The 25008-nt window shown below is 49.1% G+C and overlaps 1 protein-coding gene across 1 annotated transcript in view; it reads left to right on the top strand.

Moving 5' to 3' along the window:
• The window catches only part of LOC134650787 (regulatory-associated protein of mTOR), a 70824-nt gene that overhangs the window by 4612 nt on the left and 41204 nt on the right, over positions 1 to 25008 (top strand). Inside the window, 11 exon segments of the mRNA XM_063505720.1 lie at positions 2322 to 2441; positions 3029 to 3175; positions 3982 to 4223; positions 5442 to 5624; positions 6459 to 6661; positions 8761 to 9020; positions 11087 to 11161; positions 12013 to 12093; positions 12436 to 12612; positions 18409 to 18571; positions 24675 to 24753. Coding sequence (XP_063361790.1) covers positions 2322 to 2441; positions 3029 to 3175; positions 3982 to 4223; positions 5442 to 5624; positions 6459 to 6661; positions 8761 to 9020; positions 11087 to 11161; positions 12013 to 12093; positions 12436 to 12612; positions 18409 to 18571; positions 24675 to 24753 — 1730 coding nt within the window.

Below are 25008 nucleotides of genomic sequence, written 5' to 3'. Positions count from 1 at the left end.
AAACGATACAATCCGTTTACATAGTTTTATTTCAAACCGTGTTTATTTGCCACCGATGTAATATAAGAAATTGCCTCTTTATTAGTCAAATTAAACTTTGTTAGTATGTCACAGTTCAGTGTAGGCATTTAGAGCATTGACGGAAGCACCCGAATTAGCAATAGGTGCGCCCCTGGAGTTCATTCACCCCGGGGGGTGGGAGTGAAGGCCACGGGGGTTGCGTTGGCGTACTCGGTTCAAGGCCGGTCTTTAGGGTGGTACGGGCAAAAGTGAACCCTGTTGCGGTGATACAGGGTTCTAAAACGGGTAGTGGGTAGAATTTGGTTGTATTTAGGTGTATATTTGATATTGTACTGTAGGTACAAAATGTTTTAGGATCGTGTGACGTCAGAGGTACGACGTATAGATAGAAGACATGTTTGCCGTATTACGTTGGCGTAAGGCGAAACTTTTTTACGCTGTGACCAATAAGATGATGTAATGAGAATTTCATACAAATATACCCGTCGTCATTCATTAATACGAGTATTAGATTGCAAATTATTGCCGTAGGTATATACCTACCCTACCTATTTACTATCCAGGAGTACCAAACACGGCATTTTTTCACCTGATTTCTTTGAAATAGAGATTACAAATGTATAAATATTTCAGTCGAAAACCTTATAAAACCTTGGAAAAACGGGTTACGAATGAGTCGTATAGCTACATTTTTAATGAGGTGAGGAGGGCATTTACATGAAGATAATTTATTCACTTATCAGTAGCATTTACACTTTAGGACTTATATAACAAAACATTAAAATGAATAGCCTATGTTTTTTTTTTATCCGGCTACGGGAAAAGTTATGTTTTTAACGGTCTATGTATGTATTTGGCGACAAAACTACTGAGCCGATTGTGGAGTTTATGATACCCCGTTGAGACAGACTACCATTTCAAAAGACTTTGAAAAAGAAGGAGTTAAGTCGGATTAGGTTTTCAAACGCTTATCTTGTAATATTTAAAAATGGCGACATCGACTGTTTAATACATCTATATTTAAATTCAATTTGCATTCCTGAGCTACACCGATAAATACACAATTAATGGGCCATTTGTTTTTAGGGTACCGTACCCAAAGTGTAAAAACGGACCTAATTACTAAGACTCCGCTGTCCGTCCGTCCGTCCGTCTGTCTTTCTGTCACCAGGCTGTAACTCAAGGATCGTTATAGCTAGACAGTTGAAATTTTCACATATAATGTATTTCTGTTGCCGCTATAAGAAGAAATACTAAAAACACAAAATAAAATAAATCTTTAAGTGCCTCCCATACAACAAACGTGATTTTTGCCGTTTTTTGCGTAATGATACGGAACCCTTCGTGCGCGAGTCCGACTCGCACTTGGCCGGTTTTTTAGGCGACGCATGCAAATTTAGATAATTCGCGTCGCTGGAGGGCTACTGTCTGAGTGGTTCCTGTCACGCGATAAATACTTACATTTATATTTATTTGATAAGAGATATGGCGTGGCTCACGTCAAAGTTATGGTTAGCTGGCCATTGGGTTATTAAAATGTCTAGGAACTTAAATGTTATATTACGTGCTGTCTGTTTTATAACATTTCTTAAATAGGATCTCTCGTAATTTTTTATTGTGCCGCCGCCATACAATCGGAGTTTTTAAGCTTTATTAGCTTTATATTTGCACACCACACAAAGTTGGGAGAAACTAATTTCTAATACAAGTAATTAACTTTACACATATGTCGAAAATTTAAAGGGCCATATGTACTGTAAAACGTTGTTCGCTGCATGTGCGAATAGGTACTTCGCAACTCGTGGCGATTATTTATTGGCACAAATATAATAAAAATAAATAAGTAGTACTAAATATATGTATGTAGTATAAAGTCGCTAGAGTGCCCTTAGGCTCTACCGCGAAAATCGAAATATCTATACCTGTCTCTCTATCTTTCGAATGTGCAAAAGCGATAGTTATAGACAGATAACGAAATTCCGATTTTCGTTTTCGACTTAGGCCCTTTCTTGAGGGAATTATAGAAAATCTTGTTACAATATTCTTTTTTTAGAATTGTGTTTTATGAACATACATCGGGGTTTTCGGTGCGGGAATGATTTCGTGTATTTATAACTTTGTTTATTGTAAAATAATTACCAAACTGAATTAAACGTAGGTAGTAAGGTCCAAATCTGCTTAGAAATGTTAAATTAGCATCGTTTTTAACAGTTTTTTACCTGTTATTTGGCTAGTGTAAAACATTTCTGCACCAAAACCCCGATGTATGTTTATGAATGCCATATATTCCGCTTCCTCAGGTGAAAAAGCTGTGCTGCTCGCTCCGACGGAACGCCAAAGATGAGCGGGTGCTGTTCCACTACAACGGACACGGCGTACCCAAACCTACCAGCCAGGGAGAGATCTGGGTCTTCAACAGGGTTGGTAGACCTAAATATCTGGCTAATACCTTTATATTTAACCCTTTGACCGCCAAAGACGTCCACTGATGCGCGAGGTGCGAGACTACAGCCCAATGTCAACCTTCGTGCATTCCAACAAGGTTCACAATGACGCGACGTGCACGATAGGCGTGGCGTTCGAAGGGTCAATAAATATTATAGTATTATATTATACACAATACATCGTCTCCGCTGGCTTGGCTACCTCGAAAGGATGGGTGAAGATCGGGCAGCCAAAAGGGCCTACTAGGGTCGAGCAACGGGACGCCGTCCTGTTGGTCATCCTAAATATCGTCGGGCGGACAGAGTGGAGGCAGATCTCCGTGAGCTCGGCGTCGGCGAAAGCTGGCGTGATACCGCTCTGGACCGAGCAAAGTGGCGTGCTCTTGTATTGGAGGCCAAGACTCATTTTGGGTCATCGCGCCAGCCAAGTAAGTAAGTACGTAAGTATTATTTATACACAATGTCAAGTGTACTAGCTTTATACGCTCGTCGTGTGCATATGAAAATAAAATTTGCATTCCGAACCACGTATTGCAGCCATAAGAGCCGCTGTATTGTTGCAGGCATACACACAATACATCCCGCTGTCGATGTACGACCTGCAGACGTGGATGGGCGCGCCGTCACTCTACGTGTACGACTGCTCGAACGCGGGCGTCATCGTCGACAACTTCCGCGCGTTCGCGGACCAGCACGAGCGAGATTACGAGGTACCATACAATTTGCACTGACTGACACACACACATTCACAGACCACACACAATACATATCGCTATCGGCTTTATATCAAAAATACTACAGGACCTAAAACACCTTGAGGAACTCCAAGAGTTATATTTTATGACAATGCGTATACGTTGTTTACTTTCTATACATATACAGGGTGCTTCCTGTAACAGGAGCAATAAATTAAACTAAAGGCTGTACTCCTCAAACTGACCAACATTTGTTAAGCAACTTTTAAAAATTATGAATCCTTTAGACTTCCTCTTTTTCATACAAAATAAATATTGCCTTCAATGTACGCTGACATCAGTGTGTTTGACGTTGCTTGTCACGCTTTAAACATAACAAAATTTGTAATACATTGCGTCTTAGAATAAACTTTAAAGTGTAATAAAAATCAAATCACGAGTTATTTTCAAAAGTTGCTGAACAAATGTTGGTCAGTTTGAGGAGTACAGCCTACGGTTTAATTTATTGCTCATGTTACAGGAAACACCCTGTATAAATGTCGTCCCCAACAACTATTGCTTTAAAATTGTCCAGTTTATTGAGTACTTTGCCATATGTAGTGTTTCAAAACCCTTCGCAGGGTTCAGGAAGTTTCCTGTCTATAACTTACAATAGTTTATGTGGTTTCACTAGTAAACATGAGAACTAGAGTTATACCTAAGACTCTTTTGGTCTCATTTCTCACTCCACAATCACATATAAGTAGTAGTTATTTTCCTGTAAAAAGATATTTTGGGAATAATTAAATTGGAAATAAATATAATTTAACCCTTTTTACCAGATGCAACTAAACAGCAAAGGCTCCGGCACGCCACCCCCGCTAGTCTCCTACAAGAACTGCATCCAGCTCGGGGCCTGCGCCGCCGGACAGTCCCTGCCCATGAGCCCCGAGCTACCAGCGGACCTGTTCACGGCCTGCCTAACTACTCCCGTCAAGATGGCCATGAAGTGGTTCGTGCTGCGGCACACCAGGGCTGCCAGCGTGCACCAGCATATACACGACGTGCACGACCTCATCGACAAGTGAGTAACCTACAGTTTTACCCCAAAAACAGTATAGGACATAAAATACTCCCTTGGGAGACTCCCAAAGAAAATTTGTTTAAAAGAGGAAATCTTTTTTTATTGCAAACAGTGCATGTTAGTTTAAATTATCTAATAATCGATGTGTCTATGTCTACGCGTCTCTAACAGCCAGTGATTTACGCTTGTGCAGTTTATTGGGAATTTCAACTATATCAAAAGCCTTCCAGAGCTTCAGGCGGATTTTTGCTGTTTAATTACACGAGGAACCTCTTTTTCTCCAAGACCACTAGGATAATGTTATCTTCGAAACGTGAAAGGCAATTTTTAATATAGATTCATCAATAATTACACACAACAACAACAACTTTCACACTCAACCCAAAAGCACGTCCACCTGGCTTCGACAAACAGCGCCGGGTATGGAGCCAATTGAACCGCATCAGAACAGGCGTGGGAAACTGTGCCTACCATTGGCATAAATGGGGCTGGTGTGACTCCCCCCAGTGCGCCTGTGGTGACCCTGAGCAGACAGTCGAATACATTGTTCTAGAATGCCCTTTCACCAAATTCAACGGACGGATCGAAGACCTCACGAACCTCAGTGAAAGGGCCATCGAGTATCTGAAGAGTGCAAACATCAATCTCTAGGATAATATTTAAATTAAATCCAGTAACTTTAATGCCATACGATAAATAACTAATCAATAATAGGGATGATGACACATGTTGAATTTTATAACAAAATCTAGTAAAATAGATAGCAAACGAGCAATTTATCACAATAATGTGGATATTAAAATAAAATATTGAAAAATTACAAAATTACAGGACCTGAAAGTTTCAAAATTTAAGTTTTTTTTAACTTCCAAAAACGATAAAAGTAAGGGTACCATTCGATTCCTTACATTTCATCCAAAAAAATATTGTATAGCAACTATATACATAAACGCAATATTTCACCGACAAAAACGCAATTTTCTTGTTTTGTCCATACGGGCGATGCGGTCCAGATGGGCGATGACGTCACGGCCTCTGTCCGTTTTGTATAGGGCGTTTCGCGAGTGAAGTGCGACTGTCGGACTTTGACTACAATTTCTGACTTTTGTGTTACTTTAATGCAATGGGTCCCATATAGACATTTGATCCTAAAAACTAACCCGATCGATTGATACCATAAAAAAAAATTAGTCATGTAGCCTATTATGTTGGTTTCAGAATCCCGGGCCAGGTGACCGACCGGCGCACGATGCTCGGCGAGCTGAACTGGATCTTCACCGCCATCACGGACACCATCGCCTGGAACTCTTTACCTCCGGAGCTGTTCCAGCAGCTGTTCCGAGCTGATCTCCTCACGGCCAGCCTGTGCCGGAACTTCTTACTTGCTGATCGGATTATGAGGTATGCCTTCCGTCATCTGTATATGTGATGTAGACATACAAATTTCGCTTTTCGCGCGCAAAAAAAAAAAAAAAAAAAAAAAAAAAAAAAAAAAAAAAAAAAAAAAAAAAAAAAAAAAACGCTTTGGATGATTTTCTGTCGCTTTTGAAGAATTTTTAGAGTGATCTGAAAAAAGCAGCAAGAAGGCAACGCACTGATGTGCCGACGTAAAGTACCCAAAAAAAGACATCAACACAAAAGTCCTTTGTAATTATCCAGAACTTTCCAAACTCTCGGGAAATTTCTGCAAGTTGCACATCAGTAAATCACAGGCACATTTAAATGCCTACAAAACATATCAGTTGCTCTTATTACAAATATCTGCTGTGTGCCGGCGCTGACTACTTCCCATAAGGCCTTCTCAATTATTGTTCTTAGCACCACTTGCAATAACCTACTATAGGTCGTTTTTTTTAGCATTAGAAATAAGGTAAACAATCTTGATGTGTCTTTTAATTGAAAAACACATTTAAAAAAATAAGTTACGGCAAATATGTAACAATTATGAATCTAATACGATCATTTATATTCTTCTGCTTTCATAAGTAATAGTTACTGATTTTTAAAAAGCGTTTTTCAATTAAAAGACATTTCAAGATCGCTTACCTTCTTTCAAGTTCTTTCTAATGCTAAAAAACCGAACTATAATCCAGGATTAACCGGTTAAACCTGGAGTTACCATGGTTACCAGTACAATTTGACACTAGGTAAACGGTTTAACCGCTTAACCTCAGGGTAGTGGGATGGTGCTAGTGGCGCTTAGCTGTTAGCGGTTGACCATATAATTTCTTCTAGATCATACAACTGCACCCCAGTATCGTCCCCCCCGCTACCCTCGCTCGCGCAGCACGCGCTGTGGGCGGCCTGGGACCAAACCCTGGACCTCGCGCTGGCACAGCTGCCCGCCATGCTGGGGCCTTCTCCCAGGGTCTACCATCACTCGCCGTTCTTCAGGGACCAGCTGACGGCGTTCCAAGTGTGGCTGGATCTCGGGAAATGTAAGTTTTATACTACGGAAAAGTAACCAAGCCCTCCAGGAGACGAGGCCGAAAACGAACCTGTCAATACAAAAAAAACCGGCCAAGTGCGAGTCTCTCGCGCACGGAGGGTTCCGCACCATCAACAAAAAATAGAGCAAAACAAGCAAAAAAAAAGAAGCAAAAAAACGGTCACCCATCCAAGTACTGACCCCGCCCGACGTTGCTTAACTTCGGTCAAAAATCACGTTTGTTGTATGGGAACCCCACTTAAATCTTTATTTTATTCTGTTTTTAGTATTTGTTGTTATAGCGGCAACAGAAATACATCATCTGTGAAAATTTGAACTGTCTAGCTATCACGGTTCGTGAGATACAGCCTGGTGACGGACGGACGGACGGACAGACGGACGGACAGCGGAGTCTTAGTAATAGGGTCCCGTTTTTACCCTTTGGGTACGGAACCCTAAAAATTGAAATGATGTACACCTACACAGAACATACGTGCAAGAAATTGATAAATTCAGTGGAAATAATTTATTAATTTTCTTTTTTTTTTGAAGCAGAAACTTATGCAAATGAATCAAACGATGCTATTAAGCTAAATTTTAGAAATGTGCAGTCAAGCTTGAGTCGGACTTAACGTACGGAACCCTTGGAACGCGAGTCCGACTCGCACTTGGCCGGTTTTTTAGGGTTCCGTACCCAAAGGGTAAAAACGGGACCCTATTACTAAGACTCCGCTGTCCGTCCGTCTGTTACCAGGCTGTATCTCACGCACCGTGATAGCTAGACAGTTGAAATTTTTACAGATGATGTATTTCCGTTGCCGCTATAACAACAAATACTAAAAACAGAATAAAATAAAGATTTAAGTGGGGCTCCCATACAACAAACGTGATTTTTGACCGAAGTTAAGCAACGTCGGGCGGGGTCAGTACTTGGATGGGTGACCGTTTTTAGGGTTCCGTAGCCAAATGGCAAAAAACGGAACCCTTATAGATTCGTCATGTCTGTCTGTCTGTCTGTCCGTGTATGTCACAGTCACTTTTCTCCGAAACTATAAGAACTATACTGTTGAAACTTGGTAAGTAGATGTATTCTGTGAACCGCATTAAGATTTTCACACAAAAATAGAAAAAAAAACAATAAATTTTTGGAGTTCCCTATACTTAGAACTGAAACTCAAAAAATTTTTTTTTCATCAAACCTATACGTGTGGGGTATCTATGGATAGGTCTTCAAAAATGATATTGAGGTTTCTAATATCATTTTTTTCTAAACTGAATAGTTTGCGCGAGAGACACTTCCAAAGTGGTAAAATGTGTGTCCCCCCCTCTGTAACTTCTAAAATAACAGAATGATAAAACTAAAAAAAATATATGATGTACATTACCGTGTAAACTTCCACCGAAAATTGGTTTGAAGTAGTAGTAGTTTTTAATACGTCATAAATCGCCTAAATACGGAACCCTTCATGGGCTAGTCCGACTCGCACTTGGCCGCTTTTTTATTTTTTTTGTTGATGGTGCGGAACCCTCCGTGCGTGAGTCCGATTCGCACTTGGCCGGTTTTTTTTATCCGGCTACGGGAAAAGTTATGTTCTTAACGGTCTATGTATGTAAATATGTATGTATTTGACGACAAAACTAATGAGCCGATTTTGGAGTTTATGATACCCCGTTGAGACATCAGACTACCATTAGTACCATTTCAAAAGACTTTGATAAAGGAGTTAAGTCGGATTAGGTTTTCAAACGCTTATCTTGTAATATTTGTATAGTCGTAAAATGATTACCTACTGCCTACTGTATTCTGATATTTAATACTTAAGAATCTACTTTTTTGTTTAGGTAATAAGACTTATATTGTGTACTACTTATAGTTTATAATTAAGTGAATAATTAATAAATAGTTAATATTGTCCTTCGCTGCCTGAAACACAGGGAATCCTAGTTCAGGCATTTGTAAATCACTTGTCTTTATAAATTCTTAGTCTTTAAGAGCAACCACTGTACTATACTTTTCTCAATAAATTATTTGTATTTGTATTTGTTGTATTTGTATTTACTCGCACTTGGCCGGTTTTATTTATTTGTAAGCTACATATTTGGTTGCAGCCAACTCCCTGACCGGCGGGCTGTGGTCGCGGCCGCCGCCCGACCAGCTGCCCATGGTGCTGCAGGTGCTGCTGAGCACGCTGCACCGCGTGCGCGCGCTGCAGACCCTGTGCCGGTTCCTGGCGCTAGGCCCCGCCGCCGTCCGCGCCGTGCTGCACGTCGGCATCTTCCCCTACATGCTGAAGCTGCTACAGGCCTCCGCGCACGAGCTGAGGGCCTCCATGGTGTACATCTGGGCCAAGATCATAGCCCAAGACCCGGTGACTAATTTCACATTCATATTTTTATTGATAAAAGTAATTACACGTCAAGATTTGTTACATACCGGGGATGTTGCGGATGCCGATTTTTTGTCATCCGCGGATGCGGATGTCAAGATAGTACCATAAAAAACGTCAAATATTACATTTTAGTAATTTCTATTTTAAAAAACCGGCCAAGTGCGAGTCGGTCTCTCGTTCCAAGGGTTCCGTACATTAAGTGCCACTCACGCTTGACTGCTCATTTCTAATAGGTTTTTTGGTTAATGACTAAATTACCTAGCAGTCTAGCACTTACGCCGATGCTAAGACGTTCCTGTACCGACCTGTTCCACATCCGCATCCGCATTAAATCCGCATCGATTTTATGCGGATGTGGATGTTGAAAATAGTGCGGAAGTTCCGCGGTTGCGGATGCGGATGCGGATATTCGCAACATCCCTGTTACATACGATTGGATTACATTTAACTAAATGTAAATTATACAATCGTTTCAATACAAATGTCAATTTCATTATTACAAATTGAAAATCCAAGTACACAGGTACAATGGAGACATTAGAAAAATGCAATAAATAATAACTTATGATCTATTTACTTATTTACATTGTGTGCGTGGATCGATGACCTTATCGAAAAATTCGTCGATGGTGTAGCAGGCCATTTCTACTAATATCTTTTTGATTTTATTAGCAAATGTGACGTCACTAGGGGCACATCTGATGTCGGCAGGTAACGAGTTGAATAGTTTGACTCCTAACACACCGACGGACTTGACCCTATTTACTGCCCATCTGTTAATAAAACAATTGAGACAGCGTTTCCGCCAGAGATGTGCGAACATACATTAGATACGAGAATGAATGGGTTTGTTAAGAACCATTAGATTAATTCATATAAAGTGTCATTCTATAGAAGCGCTGGTGGCCTAGCGGTGAGAGCGTGCGACTTGCAATCCGGAGGTCGCGGGTTCGAACCCCGGCTCGTACCGATGAGTTTTTCGCAACTTATGTACGAAATATCATTTGATATTTACCAGTCGCTTTTCGGTGAAGGAAAACATCGTGAGGAAACCGGACTAATCTCGATACGGGCCTAGTTTACCCTCTGGGTTGGAAGGTCAGATGGCAGTCGCTTTCGTAAAACTAGTGCCGACGCCAATTACTGGGATTAGTTGCCAAGCGGACCCCAGGCTCCCATGAGCCGTGGCAAAATGCCGGGACAACGCGAGGAAGATGATGATATAAAGTGTCATTCTATGGAACTTGGTAACTATGTAAACAAAAGTCACTAGTAAATTGACATTCAGAGACGATTTCAATATGGCAGTTTGTTTACATAGAAAGTTTCATAGAATGACACTTTACCTATCATCGCTCGACGCAGCTCTAGTCGGTAATTTTCTATTGGCTCTTAACGAACACATCCCTTCCCACTCATCCTGGCACGTCTCTGGTGGAAACGCAGCCTAACAACTGCTTCTTGTTTCGTACGAGCAGTTTGTTACCTTTATTGAAGATGAGAAATAAAGAGTTTTTACTTTTTCCTGACGTTGTCCCAGCTTTTTGCCACTGCTGTCCCTGGGAATTAGAAGCATGCAGTGCACTCAGAAAATTGATCCTAAGAATTAACGTAAACACTATTAGTGTTTACGTATTAACACTAACACGCACTATTATTATTTTATGTCACTGTTATTTACGGGATAAGGTTCAATTTCGATTGCAGGTGAATCTCAAAGCAAACGCGTCTGGCTTCTAAACATTATTTATTGCAACTAATGAGGGGCTATACAGCTAGGTAGGTATAGTACGGGGACTGAAATCGACAAAACACTTTATAACTCTAGGACTAAATATTTTAGGAATTAGTCCGGATCCTACGATATTTACGTTCACCGAAAAGCGACTGCTAAATAAATATTAAACGATATTCAGATAAACTCAGTACAAGCCAGGCTTCGAACCCTTAAGTTCCGGTTTAGAAGCTGCACGCTACTAGGCTGCCGGTTTTACCCCCACGTTTTTTTATTATTGAAGGGTATTTATGTTTTTTTTTTGTTTCAGAGTTGCCAAGTGGACCTGGTGAACGCAAAAGGGCACAAATACTTCCTGTCGATCCTGGCAGATTCTACCGTTGACGTGAGTGTGCCCACAACCCTTAGTTATTGATTATTGAACATTTTTGTTGATAAAATTGACAACATAAAGGGTAGTTTTCAACCCTTATCCATATGTTGAAATTAACTATAGGTGAACCAGGATCTATTGAGGGTGCGCCATGTTACGGAAATTTGTTGGTACTAATTTCTAGCAATGGCAACAATTTTAATAATAGGCAACATCTACCCTCTATGATAGTTGTCAATATTGACAATGTAAACATTGCTTTGTCTAGTTTCGTGTGAATCATTATTAGACTGCAATAATCATGCCGAAAGTTTTAGATTTTACAGAGAAAAAAGTTGTAAATAGTGTATATAGTTATTTATTGAAAAAAAACGTGCGGGAGAGAAATTTCTTCCATTAGAAAACATAACGAAATTAGCATCTGAATTGACGGGTAAGTTTCAAACTTATGGACAAATGTCACTATAGTCAGGTCGTCACGATTTGGTTGATGTCTTGTAATAATTTGATTTGTGTATTAGGTGTATCGCATGCATCGGTATCACGGATTGCTAGCGAAGGGCGGCGTTTATCTAAATCGAGTCAGCCATTTAAGCGTAAAAACCGAAAAAATATCCAAACATCAAACTTCGCACTTATTAAAGTTGTCGGAATAAAACAAAAATCATCTGCCAATTTCCATTGTCCCCACTATACAAATTGTTGCTATATAAAGTTGAAAACGAGCGCCCTCTTGACAATACTCCCAAAGTTCTGGTTTACCTATACATCCTACAAAAAATTTGGTGTATACTCATATTTATACATAACCCCTCATAGGCCACCAAAAATGTTTCAGTCTGTAACATGTCCGTCCATTACAGAGCGAGCACCGAACGTTGGCGGCGTACGTTCTGGCCGGAATCGTGGACAACTACTCCGCGGGACAAGAAGCGGCGCAACAGGTAAGGAAATAAGACTACAGTTGACAGGGTCGCCATGTAATGCATTTTAGTCATAATGATTAAGACATCTAAAGTTTGAAAACCATACAACGTCATCTGTTCTCCTTGAGTTAAAAGATGAACATTTGAAATTTAAACTGTTATTTACAACTTTGGGAACAAATCCAATAGTTTATCAAACATTTTGAACTGTGTTTCTTTCAAGTAGGTCACATAATCACATTACTATATATAAATTACGCCCTAGACCTATAGGCTGCCCGGGTCATGACGCCGGTTCGAATTTGAAGTCACTAGTATATGGCATCTATTTCAATGTATAAAGTGTAATTTGTTGACCAGGGCTCCATGATCTCCATATGCCTGGAGCAGCTGTCGGACCCGTCGTGGCTGCTGCGGCAGTGGGCGTGCGTGTGCCTGGGGCGGCTGTGGCGCGGCTGCGACGCGGCGCGCTGGGCCGGCGTGCGCGACCTGGCGCACGAGAAGCTGTACCCGCTGCTGCGCGAGCCGCACCCTGAGGTAGCTGGGGCCCGGCACAGTGGGCGTGTGTGCCTGGGGCGGCTGTGGCGCGGCTGCGACGCGGCGCGCTGGGCCGGCGTGCGCGACCTGGCGCACGAGAAGCTGTACCCGCTGCTGCGCGAGCCGCACCCTGAGGTAGCTGGGGCCCGGCACAGTGGGCGTGTGTGCCTGGGGCGGCTGTGGCGCGGCTGCGACGCGGCGCGCTGGGCCGGCGTGCGCGACCTGGCGCACGAGAAGCTGTACCCGCTGCTGCGCGAGCCGCACCCTGAGGTAGCTGGGGCCCGGCACAGTGGGCGTGTGTGCCTGGGGCGGCTGTGGCGCGGCTGCGACGCGGCGCGCTGGGCCGGCGTGCGCGACCTGGCGCACGAGAAGCTGTACCCGCTGCTGCGCGAGCCGCACCCTGAGGTAGCTGAGGCCCGGCACAGTGGGCGTGTGTGCCTGGGGCGGCTGTGGCGCGGCTGCGACGCGGCGCGCTGGGCCGGCGTGCGCGACCTGGCGCACGAGAAGCTGTACCCGCTGCTGCGCGAGCCGCACCCTGAGGTAGCTGGGGCCCGGCACAGTGGGCGTGTGTGCCTGGGGCGGCTGTGGCGCGGCTGCGACGCGGCGCGCTGGGCCGGCGTGCGCGACCTGGCGCACGAGAAGCTGTACCCGCTGCTGCGCGAGCCGCACCCTGAGGTAGCTGGGGCCCGGCACAGTGGGCGTGTGTGCCTGGGGCGGCTGTGGCGCGGCTGCGACGCGGCGCGCTGGGCCGGCGTGCGCGACCTGGCGCACGAGAAGCTGTACCCGCTGCTGCGCGAGCCGCACCCTGAGGTAGCTGGGGCCCGGCACAGTGGGCGTGTGTGCCTGGGGCGGCTGTGGCGCGGCTGCGACGCGGCGCGCTGGGCCGGCGTGCGCGACCTGGCGCACGAGAAGCTGTACCCGCTGCTGCGCGAGCCGCACCCTGAGGTAGCTGGGGCCCGGCACAGTGGGCGTGTGTGCCTGGGGCGGCTGTGGCGCGGCTGCGACGCGGCGCGCTGGGCCGGCGTGCGCGACCTGGCGCACGAGAAGCTGTACCCGCTGCTGCGCGAGCCGCACCCTGAGGTAGCTGGGGCCCGGCACAGTGGGCGTGTGTGCCTGGGGCGGCTGTGGCGCGGCTGCGACGCGGCGCGCTGGGCCGGCGTGCGCGACCTGGCGCACGAGAAGCTGTACCCGCTGCTGCGCGAGCCGCACCCTGAGGTAGCTGGGGCCCGGCACAGTGGGCGTGTGTGCCTGGGGCGGCTGTGGCGCGGCTGCGACGCGGCGCGCTGGGCCGGCGTGCGCGACCTGGCGCACGAGAAGCTGTACCCGCTGCTGCGCGAGCCGCACCCTGAGGTAGCTGGGGCCCGGCACAGTGGGCGTGTGTGCCTGGGGCGGCTGTGGCGCGGCTGCGACGCGGCGCGCTGGGCCGGCGTGCGCGACCTGGCGCACGAGAAGCTGTACCCGCTGCTGCGCGAGCCGCACCCTGAGGTAGCTGGGGCCCGGCACAGTGGGCGTGTGTGCCTGGGGCGGCTGTGGCGCGGCTGCGACGCGGCGCGCTGGGCCGGCGTGCGCGACCTGGCGCACGAGAAGCTGTACCCGCTGCTGCGCGAGCCGCACCCTGAGGTAGCTGGGGCCCGGCACAGTGGGCGTGTGTGCCTGGGGCGGCTGTGGCGCGGCTGCGACGCGGCGCGCTGGGCCGGCGTGCGCGACCTGGCGCACGAGAAGCTGTACCCGCTGCTGCGCGAGCCGCACCCTGAGGTAGCTGGGGCCCGGCACAGTGGGCGTGTGTGCCTGGGGCGGCTGTGGCGCGGCTGCGACGCGGCGCGCTGGGCCGGCGTGCGCGACCTGGCGCACGAGAAGCTGTACCCGCTGCTGCGCGAGCCGCACCCTGAGGTAGCTGAGGCCCGGCACAGTGGGCGTGTGTGCCTGGGGCGGCTGTGGCGCGGCTGCGACGCGGCGCGCTGGGCCGGCGTGCGCGACCTGGCGCACGAGAAGCTGTACCCGCTGCTGCGCGAGCCGCACCCTGAGGTAGCTGGGGCCCGGCACAGTGGGCGTGTGTGCCTGGGGCGGCTGTGGCGCGGCTGCGACGCGGCGCGCTGGGCCGGCGTGCGCGACCTGGCGCACGAGAAGCTGTACCCGCTGCTGCGCGAGCCGCACCCTGAGGTAGCTGGGGCCCGGCACAGTGGGCGTGTGTGCCTGGGGCGGCTGTGGCGCGGCTGCGACGCGGCGCGCTGGGCCGGCGTGCGCGACCTGGCGCACGAGAAGCTGTACCCGCTGCTGCGCGAGCCGCACCCTGAGGTAGCTGGGGCCCGGCACAGTGGGCGTGTGTGCCTGGGGCGGCTGTGGCGCGGCTGCGACGCGGCGCGCTGGGCCGGCGTGCGCGACCTGGCGCACGAGAAGCTGTACCCGCTGCTGCGCGAGCCGCACCCTGAGGTAGCTGGGGCCCGGCACAGTGGGCGTGTGTGCCTGGGGCGGCTGTGGCGCGGCTGCGACGCGGCGCGCTGGGCCGGCGTGCGCGACCTGGCGCACGAGAAGCTGTACCCGCTGCTGCGCGAGCCGCACCCTGAGGTAGCTGGGGCCCGGCACAGTGGGCGTGTGTGCCTGGGGCGGCTGTGGCGCGGCTGCGACGCGGCGCGCTGGGCCGGCGTGCGCGACCTGGCGCACGAGAAGCTGTACCCGCTGCTGCGCGAGCCGCACCCTGAGGTAGCTGGGGCCCGGCACAGTGGGCGTGTGTGCCTGGGGCGGCTGTGGCGCGGCTGCGACGCGGCGCGCTGGGCCGGCGTGCGCGACCTGGCGCACGAGAAGCTGTACCCGCTGCTGCGCGAGCCGCACCCTGAGGTAGCTGGGGCCCGGCACAGTGGGCGTGTGTGCCTGGGGCGGCTGTGGCGCGGCTGCGACGCGGCGCGCTGGGCCGGCGTGCGCGACCTGGCGCACGAGAAGCTGTACCCGCTGCTGCGCGAGCCGCACCCTGAGGTAGCTGGGGCCCGGCACAGTGGGCGTGTGTGCCTGGGGCGGCTGTGGCGCGGCTGCGACGCGGCGCGCTGGGCCGGCGTGCGCGACCTGGCGCACGAGAAGCTGTACCCGCTGCTGCGCGAGCCGCACCCTGAGGTAGCTGGGGCCCGGCACAGTGGGCGTGTGTGCCTGGGGCGGCTGTGGCGCGGCTGCGACGCGGCGCGCTGGGCCGGCGTGCGCGACCTGGCGCACGAGAAGCTGTACCCGCTGCTGCGCGAGCCGCACCCTGAGGTAGCTGGGGCCCGGCACAGTGGGCGTGTGTGCCTGGGGCGGCTGTGGCGCGGCTGCGACGCGGCGCGCTGGGCCGGCGTGCGCGACCTGGCGCACGAGAAGCTGTACCCGCTGCTGCGCGAGCCGCACCCTGAGGTAGCTGGGGCCCGGCACAGTGGGCGTGTGTGCCTGGGGCGGCTGTGGCGCGGCTGCGACGCGGCGCGCTGGGCCGGCGTGCGCGACCTGGCGCACGAGAAGCTGTACCCGCTGCTGCGCGAGCCGCACCCTGAGGTAGCTGGGGCCCGGCACAGTGGGCGTGTGTGCCTGGGGCGGCTGTGGCGCGGCTGCGACGCGGCGCGCTGGGCCGGCGTGCGCGACCTGGCGCACGAGAAGCTGTACCCGCTGCTGCGCGAGCCGCACCCTGAGGTAGCTGGGGCCCGGCACAGTGGGCGTGTGTGCCTGGGGCGGCTGTGGCGCGGCTGCGACGCGGCGCGCTGGGCCGGCGTGCGCGACCTGGCGCACGAGAAGCTGTACCCGCTGCTGCGCGAGCCGCACCCTGAGGTAGCTGGGGCCCGGCACAGTGGGCGTGTGTGCCTGGGGCGGCTGTGGCGCGGCTGCGACGCGGCGCGCTGGGCCGGCGTGCGCGACCTGGCGCACGAGAAGCTGTACCCGCTGCTGCGCGAGCCGCACCCTGAGGTAGCTGGGGCCCGGCACAGTGGGCGTGTGTGCCTGGGGCGGCTGTGGCGCGGCTGCGACGCGGCGCGCTGGGCCGGCGTGCGCGACCTGGCGCACGAGAAGCTGTACCCGCTGCTGCGCGAGCCGCACCCTGAGGTAGCTGGGGCCCGGCACAGTGGGCGTGTGTGCCTGGGGCGGCTGTGGCGCGGCTGCGACGCGGCGCGCTGGGCCGGCGTGCGCGACCTGGCGCACGAGAAGCTGTACCCGCTGCTGCGCGAGCCGCACCCTGAGGTAGCTGGGGCCCGGCACAGTGGGCGTGTGTGCCTGGGGCGGCTGTGGCGCGGCTGCGACGCGGCGCGCTGGGCCGGCGTGCGCGACCTGGCGCACGAGAAGCTGTACCCGCTGCTGCGCGAGCCGCACCCTGAGGTAGCTGGGGCCCGGCACAGTGGGCGTGTGTGCCTGGGGCGGCTGTGGCGCGGCTGCGACGCGGCGCGCTGGGCCGGCGTGCGCGACCTGGCGCACGAGAAGCTGTACCCGCTGCTGCGCGAGCCGCACCCTGAGGTAGCTGGGGCCCGGCACAGTGGGCGTGTGTGCCTGGGGCGGCTGTGGCGCGGCTGCGACGCGGCGCGCTGGGCCGGCGTGCGCGACCTGGCGCACGAGAAGCTGTACCCGCTGCTGCGCGAGCCGCACCCTGAGGTAGCTGGGGCCCGGCACAGTGGGCGTGTGTGCCTGGGGCGGCTGTGGCGCGGCTGCGACGCGGCGCGCTGGGCCGGCGTGCGCGACCTGGCGCACGAGAAGCTGTACCCGCTGCTGCGCGAGCCGCACCCTGAGGTAGCTGGGGCCCGGCACAGTGGGCGTGTGTGCCTGGGGCGGCTGTGGCGCGGCTGCGACGCGGCGCGCTGGGCCGGCGTGCGCGACCTGGCGCACGAGAAGCTGTACCCGCTGCTGCGCGAGCCGCACCCTGAGGTAGCTGGGGCCCGGCACAGTGGGCGTGTGTGCCTGGGGCGGCTGTGGCGCGGCTGCGACGCGGCGCGCTGGGCCGGCGTGCGCGACCTGGCGCACGAGAAGCTGTACCCGCTGCTGCGCGAGCCGCACCCTGAGGTAGCTGGGGCCCGGCACAGTGGGCGTGTGTGCCTGGGGCGGCTGTGGCGCGGCTGCGACGCGGCGCGCTGGGCCGGCGTGCGCGACCTGGCGCACGAGAAGCTGTACCCGCTGCTGCGCGAGCCGCACCCTGAGGTAGCTGGGGCCCGGCACAGTGGGCGTGTGTGCCTGGGGCGGCTGTGGCGCGGCTGCGACGCGGCGCGCTGGGCCGGCGTGCGCGACCTGGCGCACGAGAAGCTGTACCCGCTGCTGCGCGAGCCGCACCCTGAGGTAGCTGGGGCCCGGCACAGTGGGCGTGTGTGCCTGGGGCGGCTGTGGCGCGGCTGCGACGCGGCGCGCTGGGCCGGCGTGCGCGACCTGGCGCACGAGAAGCTGTACCCGCTGCTGCGCGAGCCGCACCCTGAGGTAGCTGGGGCCCGGCACAGTGGGCGTGTGTGCCTGGGGCGGCTGTGGCGCGGCTGCGACGCGGCGCGCTGGGCCGGCGTGCGCGACCTGGCGCACGAGAAGCTGTACCCGCTGCTGCGCGAGCCGCACCCTGAGGTAGCTGAGGCCCGGCACGGGAGGGGCGCCACAATATCTCGCCTTTTCAAACTGTATTAATTAATGAGGGACAGGTAGTTTTATCTGCGACAGTGGGCGTGCATAATTTCAACTGACGTGCGCGGCTACAGCCCAATATCAACCTTCATGCATTCCGATAAGGTTCACGATGATGCGCCGCTCACAACTGACAGGTATAGCGTTCAAATAGTTAAAAGTCATTACACAGATTTGGACTTAAAACTTGGTGTTTGTTCTCAGGTTCGCGCAGCGTGCGCATTCGCGCTGGGCACGTTCGTGGCGGCCGGGGGCTGCTGGCCGCGCACCGAGCACGCCAACGCGCTGGACCAGCAGGTCGGCGCCGAGCTGGCGAGGGCCCTCCCCCACGACGCCAGCCCGCTAGTGCGAGCGGAGACCCTGCACGGTATGTACAGTACATGCACGTGCGTGGCGGCCGGCACCGAGCACGCCAACGCGCTGGACCAGCAGGTCGGCGCCGAGCTGGCGAGGGCCCTCCCCCACGACGCCAGCCCGCTAGTGCGAGCGGAGACCCTGCACGGTATGTACAGTACATGCACGTGCGTGGCGGCCGGCACCGAGCACGCCAACGCGCTGGACCAGCAGGTCGGCGCCGAGCTGGCGAGGGCCCTCCCCCACGACGCCAGCCCGCTAGTGCGAGCGGAGACCCTGCACGGTATGTACAGTACATGCACGTGCGTGGCGGCCGGCACCGAGCACGCCAACGCGCTGGACCAGCAGGTCGGCGCCGAGCTGGCGAGGGCCCTCCCCCACGACGCCAGCCCGCTAGTGCGAGCGGAGACCCTGCACGGTATGTACAGTACATGCACGTGCGTGGCGGCCGGCACCGAGCACGCCAACGCGCTGGACCAGCAGGTCGGCGCCGAGCTGGCGAGGGCCCTCCCCCACGACGCCAGCCCGCTAGTGCGAGCGGAGACCCTGCACGGTATGTACAGTACATGCACGTGCGTGGCGGCCGGCACCGAGCACGCCAACGCGCTGGACCAGCAGGTCGGCGCCGAGCTGGCGAGGGCCCTCCCCCACGACGCCAGCCCGCTAGTGCGAGCGGAGACCCTGCACGGTATGTACAGTACATGCACGTGCGTGGCGGCCGGCACCGAGCACGCCAACGCGCTGGACCAGCAGGTCGGCGCCGAGCTGGCGAGGGCCCTCCCCCACGACGCCAGCCCGCTAGTGCGAGCGGAGACCCTGCACGGTATGTACAGTACATGCACGTGCGTGGCGGCCGGCACCGAGCACGCCAACGCGCTGGACCAGCAGGTCGGCGCCGAGCTGGCGAGGGCCCTCCCCCACGACGCCAGCCCGCTAGTGCGAGCGGAGACCCTGCACGGTATGTACAGTACATAAGAGATAAACGGCCGTGAAAACCACGGGTCAGGCTACTGAACGGGTTACTATGGTTAGCGTGGCCAAGGCGCGGCACACCGTCCGTCCAAAAGGCCCGTGTATCTTGGACTCGGCGTTGGCGCTGCCGATTTGTTATTATTGTTATTTTAGCGACGAAAAAAAAGACGAAACTTATTTTAATATAAAAAATTATGTATGTCTATTTAAGGTGACGGTAGAGGTGGGTAAATTTTCAGATTCTGTCAATTTACCCCATTTCACACACAAGCGCACTTCACGCACACTACCTCACTTTACTGGGACAGGTCATTGACCCATCAAGTTTTTTTAAGATAGCGTTTTGAGTTTAGTGTTAACCACTGACCTCTTTTGAGGAACAGAAACTGTAAAAACGTTCCATTGAAAGAAGAAAGAGAAACAATACATTAAATCTTGCTCTCCTTGTCTGTTCATGTCACACGTGACGTATTTAAATTCTAACTTAATTCATTTGATTGTTAACTATTTTCTGCATATTATGGCTTTGTCGAGATACGCGTTTTGTAAAGTTAAACCGAATAAACCCAGATGTCATTAAGTCAGATGTAAAATGTTATTTACTACTCTATACGGTTATTCATAAGGCGAAAAATCAATTCAATTAAAAATTTAAATAAATAAAGTTTCGGCAGGGTGGAAATGTAATTAAGGCCGACAAAATAAAATTTAATAATATATGTCGGCTGATGTACCCCTAAGATCTTTACAGATTTACTTGTACGAGTATCGTATATTCGCTATTTGTTTTGCTATTAAATTTATAAAATTAAAATAAATAATTAAATATTATACTGGCATTCCACCGCTATTATTTCAGTGCTAAACTGATTATCTTCGATCGTAGCCTTGATGATGTAGTTGTACTTAAACTTACGGCGGTAGGAGCGGCAATGAACCCCGCGCAGCGTAGAACGAGAGGTGCGTTGGGATAAGTGCATATACATATAATTCTTCGTGCGTCTGTCTGTCTGTCCGTCCGTCTGTCACAGTCTATTTTCTCCGAAACTACTGGACCAATTCAGTTGAAATTTGGCACACATATGTAAATTTGGCACACAAATGTAAATTTGTGACCCAAAGATGGACGTGTAACGTAAATAAAATGTATTTTAGAGAATTTGAAATACGGTAGCCATTTTTGGGGGGGGGGGGTAAATGAAAAAATTAAAAAATATGTTTTTTAAACTATATAGTGTTACATATCAAATAAAAGAGCTCATTGTAAGAATCTCAAAGATATATTTTTTTTATAATTTTAGGATTAATAGTTCAGCAGTTATTCATGAAAATAGGCAAAAAATGATCATTCTTCGCCCACTTTCTCCGAAACAACTGGATCTAAAATTTTGAAAAAAATACACAAAGTAGTTCTTTACCTATATATGTCAGGAAAATCTATAAGAAATGTGCAGTCAAGCGTGAGACGGACTTAATATACGGAACCCTTAGAATGCGAGTCCGACTCGCACTTGTTTTTGTTTAGCTCTTATTAGGTTTAAGGAGTTTTATGAGTGAAAAAAGAAGTTTTTTGTTTTATGTGCCCGCGTTATTGCCGATCGATTGTGTTTTAAACGATAATTAGACAAAAAAACTTGTTTTTCACCCAACGAATATAGATCCCCATGACACATCTTCCAAGTCGCCTTTGGATAGGCTTAATTTTAAAAATAATTGAAATAATGTTCTATATCATTCATACTTGCAAAAAAAGACTAAAAATAATTTACGTGACCAATGCTTATTATTAGTAAATATCTTACAATTTAGTATCTGATATATCACACGATACAAAAAAATGGCCGCAAAGTTAAAAGTTTATTTATTTACGTTACTAGTTCATCTTTGGATCACCGACTCTTTGTCATATGTGAAAAATGTGTACCAAATTTCAATTGAATTAGTCTATTAGGGGCAGACACACGAGTGATCTTAAAAGGGATTTTTTTCTTGAATGATTTGTATGTACTTACCCCAACGCACCTCACGTTCCACGCGGCGCAGCGTAATCAGTAAGTACCTAATAATTAGTGTCCGACCGAAACACAAATTTCTGTATATATAAATATTGTTGTCCTACTTGCTCCCCAACTTTTGGTCTTTGTCACATAGTTTAGTTTCATAATACGAAGTACTATTTCGTATGTTTCGGCCAGGCCGAAAGATTCGGCCGTTTTTTGGCCGAAACCGAAACTACGGCCGAAACATGATTTTATGGCCGAAACTGGCCGAAACCGAAACCGAAACCGAATCTTCGGTCGGACACTACGAATAATCACAATGGTCTTAAGTACCACAGACCCTACTGTCGCTTAAGTCCTTTATGACAATCTCTTCCTATTAGAACTTATAAAAAAAAAAGAAACCGAGTAATTATATCCAACTACCGAACCTGCTTACAAATTTTCTCGAGATATTTGAGAAATGTGATATGCAAAGGAGAACATTCGAACAAACGAAAGTATTTTTGCCCAAGCTGAAACGGAGACCTTCGCCTACGCTCGGTCAGTGATGGTTTAGGTACAGTCAGCTGCAGGTCACCCCTGCATAGAAGATTGTATGCAGGGGTGGTACCTTTTCTCTGCAGCTGACTGTACACCTATAAAAAATTGTTGTACCTGCTGCAATTTTATACCGGTACCGTACTTTATATTTCAACAGGTATAGTACCTTCAAAACGAAGCGGTATTGATAAATAATAACGGTACCGTACCGCCTATAAATAATAATAATAATTCAGCCTATATACAGGGTGGTCCAAACCTTGACGTACAAAAATTTTTTTTTAGATTCCTCACGTCGTGGGCTATCAGAATATACCCCATGTATGTTAGCCGATTTTTCGTAGTTATCGAGTTATGATTTTTTTTTACTTTTAACTTTTCATATGAAATTCCGGGGTTCCCATACAGAGTGGCTAAAAAATAACTGCATTTCCGTTGCCAGGGAGATTTTGGGATTATACTGAGCAACTTTTACAATGGGGCCAACCCCGAAACCGCGAAAAAAAATTACCCTTCCATAGAAAATGGACTAGCCAAAATGTATAAAAAGCCAATTTTTTTTTCGCGATTTCGGGGTTGGTCCCATAATAAAAGTTGCTCAGTATAATCCCAACACCTCCCTGGCAACGGAATGCAGTTATTTTTCAGCCACTCTGTATGGGAACCCCGGAATTTCATAGGAATAAGAATAGAATAAGAATAAGAATTGTTTATTGCCACATACATGAACATAAAATAGAGTTAGAATTACTTACATAATAAAATAAAACAGTTGTTATCATATACAAAACAAAAGTGAGAAGATCTTTGTATTAGGCAAAGGGTTCCAGTCTCAGCGTGTGCCGGGCCTAGGTGCCCGGCGCTGGTTTTCAGACCGGTCCCAGACTAAGGACGGTCGGAGAATATTACCTACATAGGAAAAGTTAAAAGCTTAAAAAATCATAACTTGAAAAGTACGAAAAATCGGCTAACATACATATGGGGTACATTATGATAGCCCACGATTTTTGGACGTCACGGTTTGGACCACCCTGTATAGACAATAATCTCAACGCTAGCCCAATGCGGATTGGGGACTTCACACACAGCTTTGAATTTCTTCGCAAATGTATGCACTACGAGTATGCAGGTTTCCTCACGATGTTTCCTCCTTCACCGAAAAGCTAGTGGTAAATATCAAATGATATTTCGTACATAAGTTCCGAAAAACTCATTGGTACGAGCCAGGATACCAATGAGTTTTTCCTTACCGCTTATACCGTAAAGAAATAATGCAGTCTCTGCTTTGCACGATTATTGTGTGGACATAATTCTTATAATCACCGGAACATACATACCTCTACGCACAGAATGTCATTGAAATAAAACATTGTTTTTTATAGTAAATTAATATAACATTCGATTTATACACATAACAATAAGCAGGCCAGGCCGCAGCGATATTGGCCTGTAAGCTTCATCTCGGTCTCCAAATCCGCAAAACTCGCTGGTACTAAATGCTGGTCTTGCCGTTATTAATTATCTTGATTCTTGAAGATTATCAGAACAGCACGTTACGTAATCGCATACATAGACGGAACGAACGTCAACAAAGTAGGTGTAGACACTGCAAGTCTTTAGGTATTAAACGAATTACGCTTCGTATTAATAGATGAGTAATATTTAAATGAACATATAATATTCTCTAACATAAATACAAGATTACAATTAATTGACATCAAAAGTCATTGACGTACAGAAGTCATATACATTTTTATAATGACGCAAAATTGATACCAGCATAATGAAAATCAATCCCAATCAGTAAAACGAGTCTTTAAACTTTTTTAATTTTAAGCGGGTTTTGAAGGAACAAGTTACTTAAATTCGATTGTAATCGTATTGTTTTAGGATAATTTACTGCTGTTTTCGACCGTTACGACCCGTAAATAACAACAACTCACATTTAAAATTTGACTGGAGCTCGACGTGATTATATTTATTTACCCTATTTTATGAAATACAATTTATCTACTGGTATACATTTTCGTATGCGTATATGATGAAATGTCTTTATTAATGTCAAAAACGAGCTATGACGACGTACACGTCTGCTTCGATGCAAGGCCAACGGCCATCTGACTCGAAGAAGAGTTTTGAGTGATGTCGTCAATGTATGGAAATTATACGAAAGTTTACATTTGGGATTGAATTTCTGTGTTGTATTTGTGAGTAAAAATATAAGTAGATAATAATCTGGTAGTTTAGTTATCTAGCCTTCAAAATCCCACAACAACTCAATTACTGTCAAAGACAAAACTGTAATGCGTCTTGCTCAAACGGAACTCCATATTTTGATTTTTTGACACTTTTAGTGTCGATTTGTAGAGAATTACAGGAAATAAAAAAAAATATGGCGTGAAGAGCCGGTACACGGCTTCTTCGTGAACAGATTTACGTATAATTTAATGCAGTTATTAATCATTCATTGAACAAATTGATTGCACAAAGTGAGGTCTAAATCGAAAACGTCATATACCGTCCCCTTAATGTAATTAAACTATTAAACAAGGAACTATTTTCAAAATCAGTAATGAATATTTTTATTACTTTTGTTGACAGCACTTCAATGGCTGGTGCTAATATTCGAGCAGCACTTCATCGCAGTTTATATCCAGGAACGGATGAGGAAAAGTGACAGGTAAGTTCAATCTCAGTATCAAGCGTACTTCAACTAACAATTCTTCACAATTTAATGTTTCATCATTATCAAATATCAATATCAAATATCAACATTTATTCAGCAAATAGGCCACAAGGGCACTTTTACACGTCAATATGGAATTTACATACAGCAAAAAAAAAACACATCAATAATTATAAAATACAACTAAGCCGTAAATATCAAATCAAACTAACATAGAGATGTATAAAGCCTCTAAATGTCGAATTACAA

This window comes from Cydia amplana, chromosome 9, assembly GCF_948474715.1.
Source record: "Cydia amplana chromosome 9, ilCydAmpl1.1, whole genome shotgun sequence".
In the NCBI taxonomy this organism is placed as follows: Eukaryota; Metazoa; Arthropoda; class Insecta; order Lepidoptera; family Tortricidae; genus Cydia; species Cydia amplana.
This window is presented reverse-complemented; position numbering and strand designations above follow the sequence as displayed.